General features: G+C 45.1%; 1 protein-coding gene across 1 annotated transcript in view; it reads right to left on the bottom strand.

The window, feature by feature from the left end:
- The window catches only part of QSOX1 (quiescin Q6 sulfhydryl oxidase 1), a gene marked incomplete at its 5' end in the record, with an annotated part of 49,744 nt that extends 27,311 nt beyond the window's left edge, over window positions 1-22,433 (bottom strand). The window contains 2 exons of the mRNA XM_008572947.1: window positions 3,545-3,645; window positions 22,187-22,433. Coding sequence (XP_008571169.1) covers window positions 3,545-3,645; window positions 22,187-22,433 — 348 coding nt within the window. The remainder of the gene's footprint in view (window positions 1-3,544; window positions 3,646-22,186) is intronic.
- Window positions 22,434-22,436: the final 3 nt, after the last annotated feature.

The following is a 22,436-nucleotide window of genomic DNA, read 5'->3' as shown; positions in this document are numbered from 1 at the left end:
TTGGCCACAAAGGGTTCCATCACATTACCTACTGAGGGACACTCCTGTGGCCCATGGAAAAGCCTCTCTCCGCCAAAGTTCCAGCCTCTAAGTCCCCAAGCTCCAGCTAGAACCTGTTGCAAACTAGCCCTTCCCGCCCAGTTTGGCCACAAAGGGTTCCATCACATTACCTACTGAGGGACACTCCTGTGGCCCATGGAAAACCCTCTCTCCGCCAAAGTTCCAGCCTCTAAGTCCCCAAGCTCCAGCTAGAACCTGTTGCAAACTAGCCCTTCCCGCCCATACCTTTGTTTTCTTTCATCTAGGTTCCTGCTCCAGTCTGATGGGGACCTGACATAGCGGGGCTGCCTTTTGGGGCCAGGTGTTTGCTAAACAGACTGGACTGGTGGAAGCTCACTGTTTGCTCATGGAGACAAGGGGCAGAGGAAAAGGACAGTGACACATGTCACTGGGGGAAGTCAGACTCTGGTTTGGGCCTGTCCCCATCATACTAGGAACACCCTCTCCTCTCCCCTGCCCAACATGTGCCCTCACTTTCAGGCTCTCCCAGCCTTTATGGGTATAGAACACAAGGACAGGCTTCAGTCCCCAAAGGCAGTTGACAGGGCAACAGGGCTAACTCTCTGGCCTGCTGGCAGCCTGGCAGACCTCGAGGGTCTGCTCTGCTTTCTAGGGAAACCAGCCACGATGCCCACAGGCACACCAGACTCTCAATGGGCCAGAATCTCTGGAGATCTGGAATTTGAGTAATGTTTTTCCAAACACTAGAAGCAACCTAGTAATAAGTTGTAAAATCAACTCAGTGAATCAAAGCCAGTATTTTAAAAAAATAAATAGAACAATAGGAAGAGATTCGTCAATGGGTACAAAGTTATAATTAGAAAGGAGGGATAAGTTCTGATGTTTTATTGCACAGTAGGGTAACTATAGTTAACAGTAAGGCACTGCATATCTTAAAAGAGCTAGAAGAGAGGATTTTGAATGTTCTCACCATGAAGAAATGATAAATATTTGAGGTAATGAATATGCTAATTACTCTGATTTGATCATTACACATTGTACACACGTACCGAAACATCAGATTGTACCCCATAAATATGTACAATTATTATATGTCAATTAAAAATAAACATTAAAAACAAAAACAAACAAAATGAATGAATAGCCCAAACTGGGTGCACTTATGCAGCAATTCCAATGGTGTTAATAAAATTTCAAGTCATATCATGAAAAATAAATAATAAACAGAACAGAACAGAAACTATCAGAGTGTACTGCACTTAGTAAGAATAAGTATTTTTTTAGTGAAACTTTTAGTAATAGATACAAACCAACTTTGGGGTCACAATGTAAAATGTGTATTTTTCTGTAGGTCCCAGTAACAAAATGTTGGAAAGCCAGCAGGTAGGGCTTAGCGCAGAGACCCACCCAGCACTTGAACCACCTGGTCTATGGACTAGAGGCCTAAGGATGGCACGAGTGCCTCTCCTGGGCCAAAACTGAGTGGCAGGTTCTTCAGGAGAGGCAGGGAAGGCTTTGTCAAGGGGGGCCATGACACAGGTGTCTGGAGAGCTTAGGAAATGGGCAGATGACTATGAAACTGGCCCAGCCAGGTGCCGCCCGTCTGGAGGCAGGGGAAGACCAAGAAGCCCGGTTACGGGCCCTCCCACCCCTCCCATTGGCAGCTGGCAGGTAAGGCGATGAGTAGTCACTTAAGGCACCCAGGCTGCGTGTGCTGCGTGACTTGGGGCAGTGCCGAGGAGCCTCTGAACCTCTGACTGCCCAGGCCAGTCCTCCACACCCACTGGGCCCAGCCTCCCCCAGACACAATAGAAAGCCCCAGGTGTCAGGCCCTACAGAACCCCCACAGAATGTCCTGACCTAGCCACTGTACCAATGCTCATCCCTCCCCTTGGGGCTGGGCCGTGGCTGGACCCCTGTGCTCAGTCCTCAAAGGGAGAAAATATCTGCTGTGACTGCCGGCTCCTGCTGCCACACTGGTTTCCCACAGCTTCCCACGCAGGGTAGCTCACCCTGGTTCAGCAAAAAGAACAGAGTGCCCCGTGGGAGTATTTTCAATAACATATCTTGGGGCCGAGGATAGGGCAATGTCCCTGCCAGGGAGATCATCGATAAGCAGTCTCTCTGCTGCCACCTCTAAATGACATGGCAATAGCTACTGGCTGGCCACACTGTTCCCCAGACCAGCTTGACCTCAGCTAAACCTGAGGCCTGTCCGCTGACCCTTGTAACAGTTTAGGAAGGGACCCCTATGGGGCTGTGGAACCCCTGAATCCAACAGGATTTCACTGGACTTGAGGAACAGAAAGGTCACATGCAGCTAGAGCGGAACATTCCTGGAGGAGCCTGGGGCCTTGCTTGCCAGATGAATGCTGTTAGGGTAATTAGGCTAAGTTCTGGATCAGAGTTCTGCTTGGAACATGAGGCCCCTGAGCTCAGAGATATCTTGTTCTGGGGACAATGCTTGGCATTTCAGCTTTCAAAGGCATTTCCTGATCATTCTTAATGGCTACAGAGGAAACTGCTTTTCTAGATGCCATTCTGGTGGAAGGGGACATACTATTTATAGCTGAAAGTAGAGAGAGAGAGATTTGGATTTGCTTCTCTAATTTAGAAGAAAACTAACTGGATTAGAGCCATGCCTAAGCCCTGGGGAGGGTCCTCACTATAACTGCAGCAGCCTGGCTGTTCTGGGCTATCCTGGCCTCCTATTTGAGAGCCTTGGGAATTGTTCAGACATTAATTAAGCTGCGGCTACCCTGGGGTGGACAGGCTGGCAGGCAAGGCATCATCTGAGAGCTCGTGTCACTTTCTGCCAGAGCTGGGTGACAGAGCCCTCATACCTTGGGTGTGATAACTCTGTGTGGGGGATACCTGCCTCCTGAGGCATCAGCATTTCCACAGTGGGGTGAGGCTACACTGACAGGTCACTTCTGAGCTACTTGTGGTTCAAGGCTTGCAGGTATCCCGGGGGTCCCTTTCTGCAGGACCATTAGGCTCATAAAGTCTGATCCTGAATCCTGGTTTCATAGAGTTAGATCAGGCCTCTAAGACTTGGAGGTCAGGAGGGAGAGGAACTGAAGAGGGCCCTAGGAGCTGGGAGCTCTCTCCACCCACATGGTGACCACTTCACAGGTCCAACCAGAGCAGGTGAAATCTGCCCTCCTGACACATCCACACGCGGCCCCTTACCCTTATAAAGGGCAGAATTTTCCAAACCAAGTGAACCTCCTTTTCTGCTTCTGCCTCTAAAACAAGTGTATCATCAAGCAGAGGGACAGTGCTCCAGGGGCTGTGATGTAAACAAATCAGCCCACAGAGCCCGCCAAGTGAACCTCCTTTTCTGCTTCTGCCTCTAAAACAAGTGTATCATCAAGCAGAGGGACAATGCTCCAGGGGCTATGATGTAAACAAATCAGCCCACAGAGCCCGGCAGCCCGGGCAGATGCAGGGAAGCACAGAGGAGCTGCTCATCACTTGGCCAGAGCGCCCCCCAGCCCCACTTTCCCTCCTTGTCACACACCCTCACAGTCGGGAAACCAAGGATGTTGAAGTCTCTGCAGACTACATTGTTGGTCTCGTCAGCACAGTCCAGGGCACCGAGATTCAGCGCTGGCCTCCAGTCTGAAAGGACAAGAAAACCCCAGGGTAAGCACGAGGGGCTGGCACCCCCTCCGCCTGCTCACCTCTCCCAGGCAATGCTCCATCCCCACCAGCCCCCACAGCCCCTGACCCCAAAGCTCTTATAAGAAAGGTCACACCTTCCTCCAGAGTCTCACAAGAATGGGCCTGTGCCTAGCATACAGTTAACTAGCACAAGCAATGCTGTCCTATAATGAGATCTGTGTTCCCCGCTACTCTGCAGGGAAGCGCAGAGGGGCTGGAGGGGCTGGAGAGAGATGGCAGAGGAGCCTGACCCCCCTGGGGAAAGCCCTGGCATTGCCTCTGTTACTGCGACCCCCCCAGAGGGCGATCAGTTCCAGAAGGCTGGAGAGCATGACTCAGGGGGTTTGGAATTCTCCAGTGGACCCTCAGTGAAGATTTCTGGGGCCAGGGATATTGGCAGTCAGCCCAGCTTAGCTGGGTGGGGCTTAGGGTGTTGGGGATTGGGTCCCCAGCCAGAAATGGAGGCGAGAATCCTAGGGGAGGAACCAGCAGCTTAAGCTTATCCGCTGCAAGCTGGTTTGTATCCTTTGGCTTTAAATCTCATTGCAGAGCAGCCTGCACAGAGGCGGGTGTGGTCAGGGTCTGCTATGTGCCAGGCTCAGGTATCCGACCTCCAAATCCTGAATACTCTCCTTCCAAGGTCTCCTCTCCCACCCAATCCTCTGCCTCCTCACCCCTGTTTGAGACTGGCTTGGACACCTGACCTGGCTTCTCTGCTCACCTCACCTCTAACCCACCCTCCATGTCTAGTGGGCTAGAGCAGGGTTTGTTATGGCAGGGCTTCTTCATATAAACATCTTATTTCCTTCCAGCAAGATTCTAATGTGCTCCACCCCTCACTGGCCTCTCCAGCCATCAAATGATCTTTTCTACCTAAAGACCTCATTACATCACCCTCTACTCAATATTCTTTGGTGGTTCCATTGCCTTCAGAAACTGAAAGCCATAAGGCAATTCGGGATCTGGCCCTGCCCACACCTCCGGCCTCCTCTTACCACTTGCACAAATTATGCTCTAGGAATGCTCCTTCCCTGAGAGCACAGTGCTCTCTCTCTCACACATCTCCAGGCCACTCCCCATAAGAAAGAGCCTCTCCGCAGCCCATCCTTTCCCTCCCCATGAACTCCTGTGTGTTAGGTACAATTCAGTTTGAATACTATTCTCCCCCAGGAAGGGCTGCCTCACAAACCCAAAGCTCAGGGCCCCTTCCTGTTTCCACCACACAGTTGCAAGCCCACCCATCTCCAAATGTCTTTTTGTTTTGTAACCTCACTGTCTAGCACCCCCCATTATCCAGCACACCAGAGGGGCATGGTGAATGTTTACTGAATTATACAATCTACCCAGGCCAGGGGCTGTCTCTTGGCAGATCTAGTGCCAGAACATTTTCTCTTTGTTCTCAGCCTCAGTCTTTGTTCAGGTCCAGGAGTGCAGGGGTGGGGGTGGGGTGGTTAGGTGAAAGCGAGTCACCTTTGAATGCTGGTGTAGGGGATAAAGCACGGACATAGGAGAGAAGAGCTCCCCAATGGCAGCCTGCTGCTCGGGTACAGAGTTTGGCCTTGGATCACTGGCAAGAGCACCCAGGTCCTTTCTGTGCCTCCCACCCAAGGGAGGCCCAGGAGAGGGTGGGAAGCACAGGTCACCTCATCGGGTCATCTGGTACACTCTAACCTTGGCTCCTTCTGCATCTAGGGCTCTGGTCGCCTTGTTCTGGGGAGACTCACGGGTGAGGATAAGCTATTCTCACGAAGTGTCAGTAAGTCAATTAGATATAAGAGCAGAAGAGAGGTAATTTGATGGATTTCCACCAGTGAGGACGCTCAGATAATCAAGTGCAGAGGGCTTCACAAGGCCACTCGGCAGGGTGACCAAGGACCACAAGGCCTCAACTGCTCCTCCCCTCTCCAAGAGTGCATCCCTCAGGCCAGAGTTGATGGCCACTGCCCACTGGGGCATGAAGATTCTGCAGGAATAGGAAGGTAGTATTTGTCACCATCTGAGGTGGGCATCCTTTCTCCCACTCTACAAATGAGGAAACAGAGAAGCCTCCAAGCTTGTCCATGGGCTACCAGACTTGATTCCACCTCACCAGGATCAGCACGTTACCTTTATATTTGTGCTGTTTGTTCCGATTACAGCCTTACCCACGAGACTGAGAATGACAAAAATCGTTTGTCTTCTAGTTAAATATTCTCTATACCTCACAACTGTCAGTCAATAGCAAAGGCTCAGCTCTTACTTAGATGATGATGATATTAGCAAATGTAATGAGAGTTATTGTGTGCCTGACATTTCTTTTAGTGCTGGCAACAAGCCTATGAGGAAAGTAAAAAGGTATTTATCTCTAACCTGCTTTCCTCCACTATAAAACAGAGAGGTTAGATAATCACGCCCAAGGCACACAGCTAATCAACGGTGATTGTGGGACCTGAACCCAGGATTTGAGCCTCTGTGCTAGTCTCAAGAGGGCTCAGGATGGAAAAGAGACCCAGGGAGGGCAGGGGTGGCTGTTGGCCATGGAGGACGAGAAGAAAGGTGGTGCCCGGGGGGTTCTCAGCCCCCTGCTCGCTGGCTGTCGCTGCCTCACTCTCTGTATGCCTTCCTTCCCCATCCCCCATGAAATGGAACCAGTGCCTCTCCTTACTAGCCCAGCCCCAGCGGGAGGGGGACGGGGAGTCTGGGGCCAGCAGGTGCTGGGAAAGTCCTGACTGCGGGATCTTTCTCAGGAATATCAATGTCAATACCTTAATGAGCATAATGACACATAAAGCTCTGGTTGATGCTAAGCACTGTGGACCAGTATGTTAAGTAAAATGTACAGGAGGCCACTGGTTTGGATTGAGCTCCTACACTAGACCCAAGAGACCAAACACCAAAATGGAGTTACTCATAGTGAAGTTCCGCATCAGAAAGCCAAAACTAAGACGTTTACCTGACCTTCCTAGAAATCAGGAGAAAATAACAGCCAAATCCCCAGACAAGGCAGTTTTAGCCAGCACGATAAGGAAGTCCCCACGGTGTTAACCTTTACAAGGAAAGTCACTTTGAAATGACCATCTGCTTTTCTGTTTCTGCTTTCTTCAGCCCTTTTCTGTCTCTAAAGCCAACCTCCTCTGCTCAGTTCATTGACCACTCATTCTGTTTTACAGAATGACATGTTGCCTGATTCCAGAATTGCAAATAAAAGCCAAATAAGGTCTCTAATTTGTTGTAACTTTGTCTTTTGACGGTTGAGATGACAAAGGGATGCGGAGGACACTGCTGACAACTCCTGAGGCCCCTTAAGACATGCAAGAGAGGCCCCGCTGGCCCCTTTTGAGTTCCCGTCTTCCTCACGGAGCCCTGAGGGCTGTAAGTTCTTCTTGGGTCAGACTCTGCTCTTTTAATATTGAACCCTGTGATCTTTTGGGCTTTCAAATCTGGGGTTAGTTTGTGCTGTGAGAGTGTGCATGACCTTGGCGTGGGTACCAAAGGTTAGTTTGTGCTGTGCGAGAGCATATGATCTTCTGGGGTTTGCGGTGGCTGACACATCACTAACAAGAGCAGCAGTCACCACAGAAATAGGACAGGTCCTGTAGGGAAGCCTCAGGTGTCTGACTGGATCAGACAGAAACTGGCAGTAAATGGCAATTACTGCAGGAGGTGTGAACATCAGCTTTTGGAAATTCACAGGGATTTTGTGTCTTATCCTCTATTTCTTTTCCATGGGTAATTAGGTAGGGAAGATCACTGGCTAAGTTGGTCAAGGGGATCTCAAAGCCAAAGCCATGACTTAACTGGGGGAGCACTGGTTGGGCACTGCACAGCTATTAGAGTGCTTGCCACCAAAAAAATAAGACACCTGTGTTAAGAAAAGCTGGTCATGGACATGGGTTACTTGATATTAGGTCAAGTAACCTGCCAGCTTCAGGAAATCTGTGCAACAAAGGAACACTGTGAAAGCATTACACAACACAACCCCATGGTGTTTCCCTATTAGGTGTTTATCTCACCTTTGAAAAACCCAACATACAATGTAAAAATGAATCTTTAATTTCTAAAGAACCAAGTACTCCACCTTTTGGCTACAGGTGCTTTTTACATGTATAAAAATTAGGCCCCAGAAAGTACAATACTTATAAAAATGGCAAAATTTTACTAAAGATAATTTAGAATTATGACAGCCATATGTAGAACATTCCAGGTGAACAACACTGCACTTTAAGAAGTCCATTTAAAAAATGAGAGCTCCCGGGCCGAGCCCGTGGCGCACTCGGGAGAGTGCGGCGCTGGGAGCGCAGGGGCGCTCCCACCGCGGGTTCGGATCCTATATAGGGATGACCGGTGAGCTCACAGCGCTCACTGGCTGAGCGCGGTGCGGTTGGTCTCAAAAAGGACAAAAAAAAAAAAAAAAATGAGAGCTCCCAAATTAGGCCCACCCAGGTACACCTATTGATGTGCAGAAGCTTCTAAAAAATATTGCCAAAAAATTTCATTGCCTCTTTAAAAAGACTCTTTACAAAAGGCAAACAAAAGGCTTAAGGGACTGATAAGAAAACAGAATCTTCCAACCTTTTTACTTAGTTACTAACTCACCCCAAAGGTGAAAAAAAGGCTAGATAAAGTTCCCTCAGCTCTTGGGTCAAGCAGGTTTGCTTATTTTTCAAAGATATCCATGCTGAGCCAGGCACAAAAAATGCTCTTTGCCCAATTCATTAATTGGCTGTATCGTGAATTCAGAGATCTAGGTAAGACACAGAAGCTAAGTTAAAAAGACTGCCTACTGAATTAAATCATCCTCCAAAATACGTCTTTCTGATATTTACCTGGTTGTTTTGAAACTCTTTACAAAAAATTGACATGTATAAAGAAAAATCACAAGAAATTCTTACAATGGAAGAGAACATTGGTCTAAACAAGCCTCACTTTTGATTATTTTTCTTAAATGGGCTTCCTACCTACACCTTTCATTGTCTAGGTAAATAATGGTATTTAGGTCTGAATTCTAAGTTCCATGCCTTTGAGATGTAAATTCTCTATCTTGTTTTACCTAAGAGCCATCCCTTTGGAAATGCAAATTTAAGGTAAAAAAATTTTAGATGGTTATTAAAAATTGGATGAATAAAGTGGACAGTGATAGGGTTAAAACAAAGATTAAATCTACCAAAGGTTGGATAGATCCACCTGCTGGTCCCCCAGCATTACAGGGCCCCAAATTGGTCTGCTCTATTTACCCCAGTTTGGAGAAATTTTAAAAGCCAAAAGGCAAAGATTACAATGAGCAACCTAGCTAACAATTGCTTAGGGCAATAATCACACAAGTCAATCAAGAAAAGGGCAAGGGTCCCTTGACTCTAACCCCCTGCTAGAATGGGTACAATGGTCAGGAGGTGAAGAAGAGAGATATCTTCAGAGTAAATGATTTGGGGAAAGGATGAATGAGCTCTTAAAGAAGTGAATGATGGTTTGTGACAGGGACTGTCTGGGTGTTGTGAAGTCTCCTCTCCTATGGTAAAAATTTATTTTCCCTTGTTGCTGGAACTCCCTGGGGAGAGGATTGATGACAACTGAATTCCTTGTGGAGGATCTGTCTTTGGGCAGATAAGGGGAATTCAGAAACCTTGCACTTTGATTAATTGGCTCTACCCTGAATTCAGAAATCTAGTTAAGACACAGAATTCAAGACCTAATTTAGACCTATTCTTCAAGACCTGTTTAAGACCTATTCTTCAAGTGCCTTTAGCTCAAAGTAATCAATATACCAAAGCAACATACTTTGGGGTGACATTTTCTAAACTCTTTTAATGGCTAGTTTTGTTTAAGGAGCAATTCAAGCATTAATTATTAAGAATAAGTAAATTGAGTGAATATAAATGGGATAAAAGTTTATAGATGAATTTGTCATTATTTAAAAATCCTTTTTAAACTTGAAATCTTAAAGTCATGTTATGCTAAATTAAGTAATACATATTCATGAAATGTCTGAGTCATTTCTAAGTAAGTTAAAATACTGAAACATTAATTGCTGAACATAAGTTTGAAGTACATATGTTTTGGTATCTTGTTTTTGTACAGTGTAGAGAAGCTAAATACATTTGGATCTGTTCATAAACACGAAATATTAAGGAAACACGTGTTTCTGTTGGAGTGAGCAGGATTGAAGCCATGTTGAGACCTAAAACTGCATGGTCTCTAAAAGATTTTTAAAGGGCTCAGTTTTTTTTCTTAGCATACATTTCTCTGAGTTCCCTTTTCCCAGGGTTATTTGATACTTGAACCTTGGTTATGGGGCAAGATGACATTATTTACATAAATGTAAAGCTGTTTTCCAGCTAGCCCGAAGCTGCAAACTTGCCACAGGATACGTACTATCCAGACACTGAGAAACAAAGGAAGACATCAATAAAGCTATGCTGATTCCACCCCTCCAGCAGGACCCTAAGATAATATCAAGGACAGGAACAGACACCAGATGGAGCCTTAGCAAAATCCTGCACCTGGCTCCTTGCACTGAGTCCCTACAGTTAATGTCCCCCTCCTTCCTGCTTTTCATTTCCCACATTCCATTCCTCCAACCCCCTTCTTAAAATCCCCTCAGTAAATCTGGGTCTTTGAGATGGCTTTAGTCTGGTGATTCTCCTTCAGGTTTACTGGAGAGATGGGTTAGCTTAACATCTCTCCTCAGATCACTGGTATTGCTGAATAAAAGGTGACTTCCATTTTCACCAACATTTGACTTTTGAGTGGTTTGCTTTTGAAAAGGGTTGGGCAGCTAGACCTGTGCCCGGTGACATTTCTAGAAATAATGAAATGGTAAAGGATGATACAAGACAGTTCACAATGCTTGCTAGTTTTCACTAGAAATTAAGATTACTGAGGATTAAAATTCCTAATTAAAATATGATAACTAAAACTAGAAATAAGAAGGGAAATAACTCCATATGTGAGGGAAGTAAGGCATGTTTTATAAAGAAAGTTATAAAATATGAGGATGTGTTTGGTTAACGGGAAAAAAGAGAGTAATTTTACCCAAAAGCAGAGTGACTGGTTACTTCACAATGAGAAAGAGGAAGAGTATAGGACAAACTAACGGGTATAAGGAAGCTGTAGACGGGTTGTGAAAAGAATTTCATGTGTGCTCAAGCAGGATGAAACTGAATGAATGTATTATAAGTTGGGGGGGGGTTGTTTGTTTTTTTAATGAGGCTTTATATCGAAAGTACAAATCCAGAATTTGGTTCTCTGTGTTAAAACAAGGTTTTCTCTCTATGACAAGATGAAATATATTTGCAGACACATTATAGCACTCCAGTAATAACTGCTCCATAGTAACAATAAATTGAGATTTTCTCCAGGATTATATAAATTTTTCAAAATAAACCATCAAGTTTCCAAATAATCTTATCTACTTATTTTACTTACACAACAAAAACATTTTAATGCTCATAATAAAATTATAAGAATTACTCACAATCAACAGTAATAAATTAATATACCAAACCAATGTACAACAGTCCCTCTTCACAAAAGAAAGCAGTAATGAGAAATATTTTGTGAGTTTTTAAAAGGAAGTTACATAAATACCAGATATTATCCACAGATATTCATTTACCCATGACTTTACAAATGAATTATTATTAAATAACAAGATGGCCTTTTTCCCTTAAAATGTTTGCCTTCACATTGCTAACAATCACTGGGACCAAACAGTAAATATTGTAAAGCCACTGTTTTCCTAATATTCCGTCAGGTATTTTAAAATTATAATTTGTACTCCCAATGAAAAGAGTACACTCACGGCATTCATGAAACATACCTTCACAGATTTTCGCAAATCCTAATATTATGGACTACCATCATAATGAGATTTTCCCCATGCAATACGAGATCAAGTTTAACTTATACTTTTAAGTACAATAACAACTTAAGGAACCAGAAAATACTAAATGTCTTTGGCTATACAACTAAAAGGCCATTCTTCCAACAGAATAGGACATATTCACTTCAGAACCAACTATAGAAACAGAAAGCATAACAGAAATATGCATAGAATTTAACTATAATGTGTCCTGCCCTTTTTTATTTCCATTCTACCCACATAATAAGCAAGGAGAATGCAATTTACATATCATTCCAGGTGAGACTCAATAGCACTACATAGAAAATACCCAAATTTCTGCAAAGGCAAAGTGAATTAAAACAATTATACAACTAAGTGAAGATTGAAGGGACAAATTTGCATTTTTTTTTTTTTTACTTGTTTGCTTGTTTTTAAGCCTTACAAGTGTAGAAATTACAGCTGATAAAGAGTCACAATCTTCACAAATGGAACTATAATAGAAAAATAAATCAAATGAAACAGAAAGGCTTTTCTTTACCTTTTAGGTAATAGGCCTATGAAACAAAGATTCTGTGTTTTATCAAGATCATTCTCTAAGCTTCATGTTGTCTTTATTAGGTCTTTGACTAAGAAAACTTAGTCCTCTCTATTAAAGAGCTACAACTATGTAATTTTCTGTATTTGCCTTTTGAAGTCTTTTAATTATCATTCTGGTTAAATGAATGACTATTATTTCACAGTTACCTGTGACCCTATTTTGATCAAACATTTAAAACCTTTGATATTTTTGACAAACTTTACAAAATCATATTCTAAGTTAAGTCTTTTTCACCTCAAACTAACTTTGGGATGTTTCAGAGGGCCCTGTTCCTGAGGCCTTATAAGCTGAAGCTGGACAACTTGGTATAAATTTCAAGAGAAAAATCCCATGGCTAATGTGTAGGCCACACCGAGACTTCACCAAACCACCCCATGCCATGAGCAGAGACATTCAAACTAGGATGAGAAGCTGACGATTTCATGCTGTGGATAGCTTTTCCCAAGATAGCAGAACGAGACTTCCTATCATAATGAGACCCTTACCTCTCATAATTGTTCCTTGCTTATGCCTACCTTTTTTGCTTGGCGTAATAATGCTGTAGTTAGAATTTCACAATCAGTAGTTTCTGCAGGTAACTTGACAAAATGTTGGATCTGTCATGCCAAACCCACATCTTTACATGACCTAAGGGATCCCTTAGTCCACCCAGTGGATAACTTTAGCAACATCTCTTACACAACTGTTGTTCAAATTGTACTAGTGGTCCCTTATATAGAGTTAAACTTCTAGACCCATTTGTTCTCACCTCCTGCCTGAATTTAACCCAGTCATGGGATATTAGATAACAGAATCTCTACCAACTAGCTGAACAGCGAGGAACCTGTGCCACTGCTGACACCTCTTGTTGCACATGGATAAATACATCAGGTATTGTAGAGACTCAGTGGCAAAAAGCTTACAGGCTAACTGGTTAAAATGGGTAGATCCTGGGCAGGCCGGTTAGCTCAGCTGGTTACAGCACAGCCTTATAACCCGAAGGTTTGGATCCCTGTACCAGCCAGCCACCAAAAAAAAGGATAAGAGACTCAGTGGCAAAAAGCTTACAGGCTAACTGGTTAAAATGGGTAGATCCTGGGCAGGCTGGTTAGCTCAGCTGGTTACAGCACAGCCTTATAACCCGAAGGTTTGGATCCCTGTACCAGCCAGCCACCAAAAAAAAGGATAGATTCTTCATCTGGATCATTCTTTGATCTATTTGATTTCAGTTTGTTTGGTTCATGAGGATGCTGGGTAAGGGGCGTACTCCAAACTCTTGGTATTATCCTCCTGAGAGTCATAATAGTAATCTCCCTGGTCACTGTATCCTCTCAGAAAGTCTTAACTGTCTACATGCAGCCATCTGCTGAACACTAAAAGATCTTTCTCTGGATGGAATGATAAAAACTATAAGAAACGCATGATAACGAGGACATCGTAACCTGTGAATGACATGTTGAGACCAAAAAGTCAAAATGATGGTTCCAGAGTGGTGCTAATGCCTTAACTTTTTTTGGTCACACACTCATCTAGGTAACAGTCTGACCAAAAGGGAGGAATTGTTAAATAAAATGTATAGGAGGCAATTGGTTGGGACTGAACTCCTATACCAGGCCCAACAACCAAACCAAAATGGAGTATTCATGCTTGAAGTTCCTTTCCACCAAGCTGAAACGAAGTTGTTTATCTGACCTTCCTAGAAATCAGGAGATAGATAATAGACAAATCTCCAAACAAGCCAATTTTAGCTGGCATTATAAAAAAATCCTCTATGCTTTAACTTTTACAAGGAAAGTAACTTTGAAATGACCAGTTGCTTTTTGTTCTCTGTTTCTGATTTCTTCAGCCTTTTTCTGTCTCTAAAGCCAACCTCCTCTGATTACCTCATTGGAACACTCATTCTGTTTTCTAGAACAAGATGTTGCCAAATTCTAGGATCATGAATAAAAGTTAATTAGGATCTTTAAACTAAATTTATTGTAATTTTGGCTTTTGACAAGTAACAGGAAAAGGAATAAAGAGGACCCTTGTCTGAATGCTCCACTGGTAAAGCAAAGCTGCATTTAAGTAAAGTGCTTTGCTGTTAAAGAGGAATAGTTTTGGGTAAGGGCGGCTTTCTGAAGTGTCAGGTGAATTAAATACCACCACCCAGAAAGCATAACACCACAATGATCAGCAGTATCTGTCTAGCTATACTCGTGGGGAGAAGAATTTTTCCTGGTGCAATTATTTTCCTGGGCAGAGTAATTTCTCTACTACCAACAAAGTAAATGGGCAAATAAAGAGGGGAAAGGTGGGGGGTAGGAGAAGCTAGGACAGCTATACATTTTGGAGTAGTAGATGAGGTGACACTCTGTAGTGAGGGTGTGGTGGGGATTCTGCTGAGCCCCCATCAGGCTCCTTCTGGAGTCAAAGGCAGCATCCCCTCCCCAATTCACAAGGGCACTGGATCCAGAGTCATAAGACTTGTTTATGGTCACAGCTGGCTGAAGCATCATGAGCTCCAAATGCCTCAGTTTCCTCACGGGTCAAATGGATTGTCTTGAATGCCCTTTCCAGTTCTGACAACTATTCAAGTGCTGGATGGCAAACAACCCTTGACAAGAAAAATGGCCGTGTGGCCTCTGAGCGCTAAGAAAATCTGGGACTCTGTTATGGGTTGAATGTGTCCCCCAAAAGTTCATGTATTGGAAACTTGATCCCTGTGGCAACAGTGTCAAGAGGGAAGGAAATTGATTACAGTATTTGAAAGGTGGGGCCTTTAAGAGGTGATTGGATGATGGGAACTATACTCTCATGAATGGATTAAATCATTCATGGAGTAATGGTTTAATGGTTGTCATGAATGTAGACCAGTGGCTTTAAAAGGAGAGCACATGCAAGAGCTTTTTTTGCCATTCTTGCCATGTGATACCCTGGTCACCACAGGACTTTGCAGAGTTCCCACCAAGAAGAAAGCCCTCACCAGATGTGTTCCCTGGACCTAGGACTTCCCAGCCTCCAAAAGCCTGAGGCCCATGCCAGATGCAGCCATCCCAGAATACTGTAAGAAATAAATTTTGCTTCTTTATAAATTACTCGGTTTCAGGTATTCTGGGTTTTTGTTTTTTGGAACTGTAAGAAATAAATTTTGCTTCTTTATAAATTACTCGGTTTCAGGTATTCTGGGTTTTTTTTTTGTTTGTTTGTTTTGTTTTTGTCCTTTTTGAGACCGGCCACACTGCGCTCAGCCAGTGAGCGCACCGGTCATCCCTATATAGGATCCGAACCCGCAGCGGGAGCGCTGCTGCACTCCCAGCGCTGCACTCTCCCGAGTGCGCCACAGGCTCAGCCCTCAGGTATTCTGTTAAAAGCAACAGAAAATGAACTAACACAGCCTCCATTAAGACAGAGGAACAGACCAACCCAAATACCAACAGGCAGTCAGGTCTAGCACTCTAGTGACTAGACCCTGCCCGCTCTCAGCTCTGGCTCCCCACCCAAGTCTTCAGGACTCCTCTTGACACAGAGGGTTAGCTTACACCATGCCCAGCTTGGCAGTGCTATGCAGTCGCCACCACGTCCTTTCCTTCTTCCTTGTTGATGGCTTCTGGGCAGTGAGGTCATGGGACAGACAAAATGCCTTCCTTACCCCTCACACCTGGCTGACACCCCAGGTCTAAGTCAAAAGAGGAGCCACAGCACCAGCAGATGGTTCCATTGCTCACATTCNTGCTTGGCGTAATAATGCTGTAGTTAGAATTTCACAATCAGTAGTTTCTGCAGGTAACTTGACAAAATGTTGGATCTGTCATGCCAAACCCACATCTTTACATGACCTAAGGGATCCCTTAGTCCACCCAGTGGATAACTTTAGCAACATCTCTTACACAACTGTTGTTCAAATTGTACTAGTGGTCCCTTATATAGAGTTAAACTTCTAGACCCATTTGTTCTCACCTCCTGCCTGAATTTAACCCAGTCATGGGATATTAGATAACAGAATCTCTACCAACTAGCTGAACAGCGAGGAACCTGTGCCACTGCTGACACCTCTTGTTGCACATGGATAAATACATCAGGTATTGTAGAGACTCAGTGGCAAAAAGCTTACAGGCTAACTGGTTAAAATGGGTAGATCCTGGGCAGGCTGGTTAGCTCAGCTGGTTACAGCACAGCCTTATAACCCGAAGGTTTGGATCCCTGTACCAGCCAGCCACCAAAAAAAAGGATCGATTCTTCATCTGGATCATTCTTTGATCTATTTGATTTCAGTTTGTTTGGTTCATGAGGATGCTGGGTAAGGGGCGTACTCCAAACTCTTGGTATTATCCTCCTGAGAGTCATAATAGTAATCTCCCTGGTCACTGTATCCTCTCAGAAAGTCTTAACTGTCTACATGCAGCCATCTGCTGAACACTAAAAGATCTTTCTCTGGATGGAATGATAAAAACTATAAGAAACGCATGATAACGAGGACATCGTAACCTGTGAATGACATATTGAGACCAAAAAGTCAAAATGATGGTTCCAGAGTGGTGCTAATGCCTTAACTTTTTTTGGTCACACACTCATCTAGGTAACAGTCTGACCAAAAGGGAGGAATTGTTAAATAAAATGTATAGGAGGCAATTGGTTGGGACTGAACTCCTATACCAGGCCCAACAACCAAACCAAAATGGAGTATTCATGCTTGAAGTTCCTTTCCACCAAGCTGAAACGAAGTTGTTTATCTGACCTTCCTAGAAATCAGGAGATAGATAATAGACAAATCTCCAAACAAGCCAATTTTAGCTGGCATTATAAAAAAATCCTCTATGCTTTAACTTTTACAAGGAAAGTAACTTTGAAATGACCAGTTGCTTTTTGTTCTCTGTTTCTGATTTCTTCAGCCTTTTTCTGTCTCTAAAGCCAACCTCCTCTGATTACCTCATTGGAACACTCATTCTGTTTTCTAGAACAAGATGTTGCCAAATTCTAGGATCATGAATAAAAGTTAATTAGGATCTTTAAACTAAATTTATTGTAATTTTGGCTTTTGACAAGTAACAGGAAAAGGAATAAAGAGGACCCTTGTCTGAATGCTCCACTGGTAAAGCAAAGCTGCATTTAAGTAAAGTGCTTTGCTGTTAAAGAGGAATAGTTTTGGGTAAGGGCGGCTTTCTGAAGTGTCAGGTGAATTAAATACCACCACCCAGAAAGCATAACACCACAATGATCAGCAGTATCTGTCTAGCTATACTCGTGGGGAGAAGAATTTTTCCTGGTGCAATTATTTTCCTGGGCAGAGTAATTTCTCTACTACCAACAAAGTAAATGGGCAAATAAAGAGGGGAAAGGTGGGGGGTAGGAGAAGCTAGGACAGCTATACATTTTGGAGTAGTAGATGAGGTGACACTCTGTAGTGAGGGTGTGGTGGGGATTCTGCTGAGCCCCCATCAGGCTCCTTCTGGAGTCAAAGGCAGCATCCCCTCCCCAATTCACAAGGGCACTGGATCCAGAGTCATAAGACTTGTTTATGGTCACAGCTGGCTGAAGCATCATGAGCTCCAAATGCCTCAGTTTCCTCACGGGTCAAATGGATTGTCTTGAATGCCCTTTCCAGTTCTGACAACTATTCAAGTGCTGGATGGCAAACAACCCTTGACAAGAAAAATGGCCGTGTGGCCTCTGAGCGCTAAGAAAATCTGGGACTCTGTTATGGGTTGAATGTGTCCCCCAAAAGTTCATGTATTGGAAACTTGATCCCTGTGGCAACAGTGTCAAGAGGGAAGGAAATTGATTACAGTATTTGAAAGGTGGGGCCTTTAAGAGGTGATTGGATGATGGGAACTATACTCTCATGAATGGATTAAATCATTCATGGAGTAATGGTTTAATGGTTGTCATGAATGTAGACCAGTGGCTTTAAAAGGAGAGCACATGCAAGAGCTTTTTTTGCCATTCTTGCCATGTGATACCCTGGTCACCACAGGACTTTGCAGAGTTCCCACCAAGAAGAAAGCCCTCACCAGATGTGTTCCCTGGACCTAGGACTTCCCAGCCTCCAAAACTGTAAGAAATAAATTTTGCTTCTTTATAAATTACTCGGTTTCAGGTATTCTGGGTTTTTGTTTTTTGGTTTTTTTTTTTTTTGTCCTTTTTGAGACCGGCCACACTGCGCTCAGCCAGTGAGCGCACCGGTCATCCCTATATAGGATCCGAACCCGCAGTGGGAGCGCTGCTACACTCCCAGCGCTGCACTCTCCCGAGTGCGCCACAGGCTCAGCCCTCAGGTATTCTGTTAAAAGCAACAGAAAATGAACTAACACAGCCTCCATTAAGACAGAGGAACAGACCAACCCAAATACCAACAGGCAGTCAGGTCTAGCACTCTAGTGACTAGACCCTGCCCGCTCTCAGCTCTGGCTCCCCACCCAAGTCTTCAGGACTCCTCTTGACACAGAGGGTTAGCTTACACCATGCCCAGCTTGGCAGTGCTATGCAGTCGCCACCACGTCCTTTCCTTCTTCCTTGTTGATGGCTTCTGGGCAGTGAGGTCATGGGACAGACAAAATGCCTTCCTTACCCCTCACACCTGGCTGACACCCCAGGTCTAAGTCAAAAGAGGAGCCACAGCACCAGCAGATGGTTCCATTGCTCACATTCTCATTTGAAATCCTGTGAGGCTCAGGCTATTGGCTGCCACAAGTGTTCAGTGGGCTCCTACTCTGTACCAGGCTCTGTGCTAGGCATCACAGGGGTACAAGTAGGAGACATCACCTGTGCTCTCAAAAAGAAAGGGAGGCAAAACCAACACTGCTCACTGTCACTCAAACATACACGCCTTACAAATCTTATCCCCATGGTGCCGCATATGCTCTTAGCACCTGGAATAGCCTTCCTCCTCTATCCACCTTTCTACGTGCCCAGAAAGAGCTGGGGTCAAGACCCTCCTTCAACACCTGTGTAATCCTGGGCAAGTTACCTATTTGTAAAAAAAGAAGACAATATCTATGGCTCAGATATTTTCTCAGGTAAAGACTATACATAACAATGGCCTGTAAAGGCCCTTAGCAAAGCGCTGTCATAGGCAAGTTTGTAATAAATAACTGCTCAAATGAAGGCCTTTGGTGACCAGAGTAGTCCTCTGTGACTTTCCTCTTCCCTGAATTACTACAACAAGAAATGTCTGAACCACTCCTTTGGCCCTTTCAAACACAGTTTCTTCCTGTTGCCAATTTTCCTGCTGTGTGTAGCTCATTTCCCCAAATGCAATGTAAACAATGCTTTGTCATTCAACAAATATTTGCTGATTAGCTAGCCAGCGAATAGTAGTGAAGGTTTAAATTGAACACAATCGATTTGCCAAACATTCAGTGAGACAACAGGAGCTGCTCTGGGAAAGGAGCAAGCCAGGTACTCAGAAACAAGTGCTCTGCCCTAGGGTAGCAACTGCCCAGAGAATCTACCACCCAAGTCACTGAAGCAATGAACCCTATCCAGCTAGATTAAATGCCTGAAGCCATCTGGGCAGTGTTGCAAAATTCTTCTCTTCTCCCATGTCCTTCTGTATACACTCTCTCTCCTCCTGCCTCAAGAAACATGTACCATCAACAGAGGGCATGTGCTAAACTTGCACAGCCCTGGGTGTTATGAGAGCAGCACTCTGCTGGCCCGCAACCTAACTTTCTCAAGGAACCTCAGAACACAGAGAGGAGGTGAGACCAACCTAGCTTCTCAGCAGGACCTCACCAGGAAACACTCCTTTGGGTTGGGGTGGAGGATATTCTTCATCACTGCTGGCTGACGCCAGATTCTGCCAGTGCTCTGCCCTGACACAATCTTGTTTAGGGGGCCAACTCACACCAACAGCTCATGGGAGACCTCCAGCTTCCGCCTAAATCTCCCACCCCCCCTTTACCCCTCATTCACCTCCACAGACTTTGACACTTTCATTTTCCTTTCAGAGGCTTAATTTTGCTTTTACTTTTCTTTTTTGGAAAGATTGTCACTCCATGCACTCGGGAAAGATCCCTTTTGGAAGTGGTACCCCTCATCCAGGAGCAAGCTGGATATGCAATAATTCATAGGAAAACTTCATAGGGCACATAGGAAAAATTCATAGGGTGCAAGAAGCCAAACACATGAGTCAGCTGGAAGCTAATTTTCCCTCCTGCACTCTCAAGTTAGAAGAATCTTCCAGAAGGAACGCATCGGCAGCCATTAAAGACTTCTTACAGACTCAAAGTGGAAAGTGATCAGGGAATTTTTATGATGTTAGGGCCCACTATGTCCCCTGAGATTACCTCCTCTTAGGTGTTTCAGTTCCATGGTCCATACCCTTCCTCCCTCTTGCCCTGACCAGATGTGTTCACATCACTGAAATAGCTCGAAGGGCTGCTCAGAGATGGCACATTCTGGTGATGGGACCAGAAAGGCATGTGGATAAGTGTTAATTGGAGGTATAAGAGTTTTTAAGTTGTGTGTGAAAATAATTATTCAGGACCATATGGCTAAAAGACATACACATCAGTCCATTTATCTACTTCAGTAACCACTTCGTAAGCTGCTCAGGGGAAGAGGGAGGCTGAGTTTGAAAACTGACATCTATGGTTGTACTATTCTACCACATATAGTTGAGTTTATGAAATAGATACCCATAGCACAGAAAGGCAACAATGGTTCCAGTTCTCCTTTCTCTATTATGAAACCTATTCCCTAAGATGCCCACAGTTGTCGTTCAATAACTATTTCAGGACATTCATGTAATTACTATTATGGATGCTCCTTGACCTACAATGGGGATATGTTCAGATAAACTCATCATAAGTTGAAAATATCATAAGTTGAAATGCATTTATTTATTTATTTATTTTTCAAAAGATGACCGGTAAGGGGATCTTAACCCTTGACTTGGTGTTGTCAGCACCACGCTCACCCAGTGAGCTAACCGGCCATCCCTATATGGGATCCGAACCCGGGGCCTTAGTGTTATCAGCACCGCACTCTACCGAGTGAGCCACGGGCTGGCCCTGAAATGCATTTAATACCCCAGTAAACCCATCGTAAAAATCATAAGTTGAACCATGGTAAGTCCAGATGCTCCAGAGCTGACGGTGTTTCAACTTCCCAATAAACCCATGGTAAAGTTTTAAAATCCAAAATCCAACCATCGAAAGTCAGCGACTACCTGTATTATTGTATTTCCTCAATTCTAAGTCTCGAGTTTTTAAAAATTTTAGCATTTCTGTAACAGGATACAACTTAAAATCTCTACACATTTAGTGGTTTTCTTATCCCTCTATCCCTTATGCGTAAATAGGGTATCAAAATTGTTGGCGTTATGGAATCAAGATAATATGTTCTTAGCGCCCAAACCAATGAATTCCCAATCACAAGGAGCAAAGAGGGCCAAACACACACCAAAGGCCTCTGGGTTCATGGGGTTAAAACATAAGGGTCTGAGAGGGAGCACTAACACGGGGAACAGAAATAAAGGATGTGGCCCAGAAGTTAAGGAGGAAGAGACAGCAAGTCAGGAGAGGCCTGGAAGGGAGACAGGAAAACTCTACCAGGTGAGTGTATCCACATCAAAACGAAAGATGAGAAAAGAAGTGTATGTACCAGTTGGGTCAAATAGCCAAGGAGGTGGAGAAAAGTGGTAGGGGCGACAGAGTGAACGTCAGTTCTCCCTTCTCCCCGGCCCTGATCCACAGCAGCTAGGGAACTTAGTAGGAAGGCGACAAGGGGTCCCTGGGCGAGAGGAAGAGGATTGCCACAAGGCTGGACTAGAGGAAGCTGTAAGGTGTCAGTGGAGCATGAGGAGAAACAAAGGAGACCCCCTCGCAGGGATGGGGGTACCAACCTGCCAGAGGACGAACAGGACAAGCAGAGCAGGACCGGCGCCCAGGCCGCAGCAAGGGGAGAGAAGCTCGGGATGCTGGCCAAGGGGGAAAAGCAAGGGGAGCGGAGGGACGGGAGCCAAAAATGGAGCTGAGGGACGTGAAAGTGGGGGGGCGTGGGATGGGCAAAGAAGAGATGACGGGGAAGGGGGAAGCGCACCAGGAGGGAGGGGCCCTCCGGGGGGCAGGTGATGGGGTCGGCCCGAGTGGGCGAGGCGCAGCGGGTACCGGCTTCTCTACCTTTGACGTCGTTGGCCAGGGCCTTCCACGTCGGGGCGAAGGCGATGCAGTGGCCGCACCAGGAGGCGAAGAACTCCACGGCCCAGGCGCTGCGGGAGCCCAGCACGGCGCCGCGCACCGTGTCCGCCTGCAGCAGCGTCAGCGGGTCGGAGGGCGAGTACAGCGCCGAGCGCTGGGCCGCGCCAACGCCCGGCACCGCGAGCAGCAGCAGCGACAGCAGCACCAGCGACGGCGGCGGCCAGAAGCAGCA

Source organism: Galeopterus variegatus, unplaced genomic scaffold, assembly GCF_000696425.1.
Source record: "Galeopterus variegatus unplaced genomic scaffold, G_variegatus-3.0.2 Scaffold850, whole genome shotgun sequence".
Taxonomy (NCBI): Eukaryota; Metazoa; Chordata; class Mammalia; order Dermoptera; family Cynocephalidae; genus Galeopterus; species Galeopterus variegatus.
This window is presented reverse-complemented; position numbering and strand designations above follow the sequence as displayed.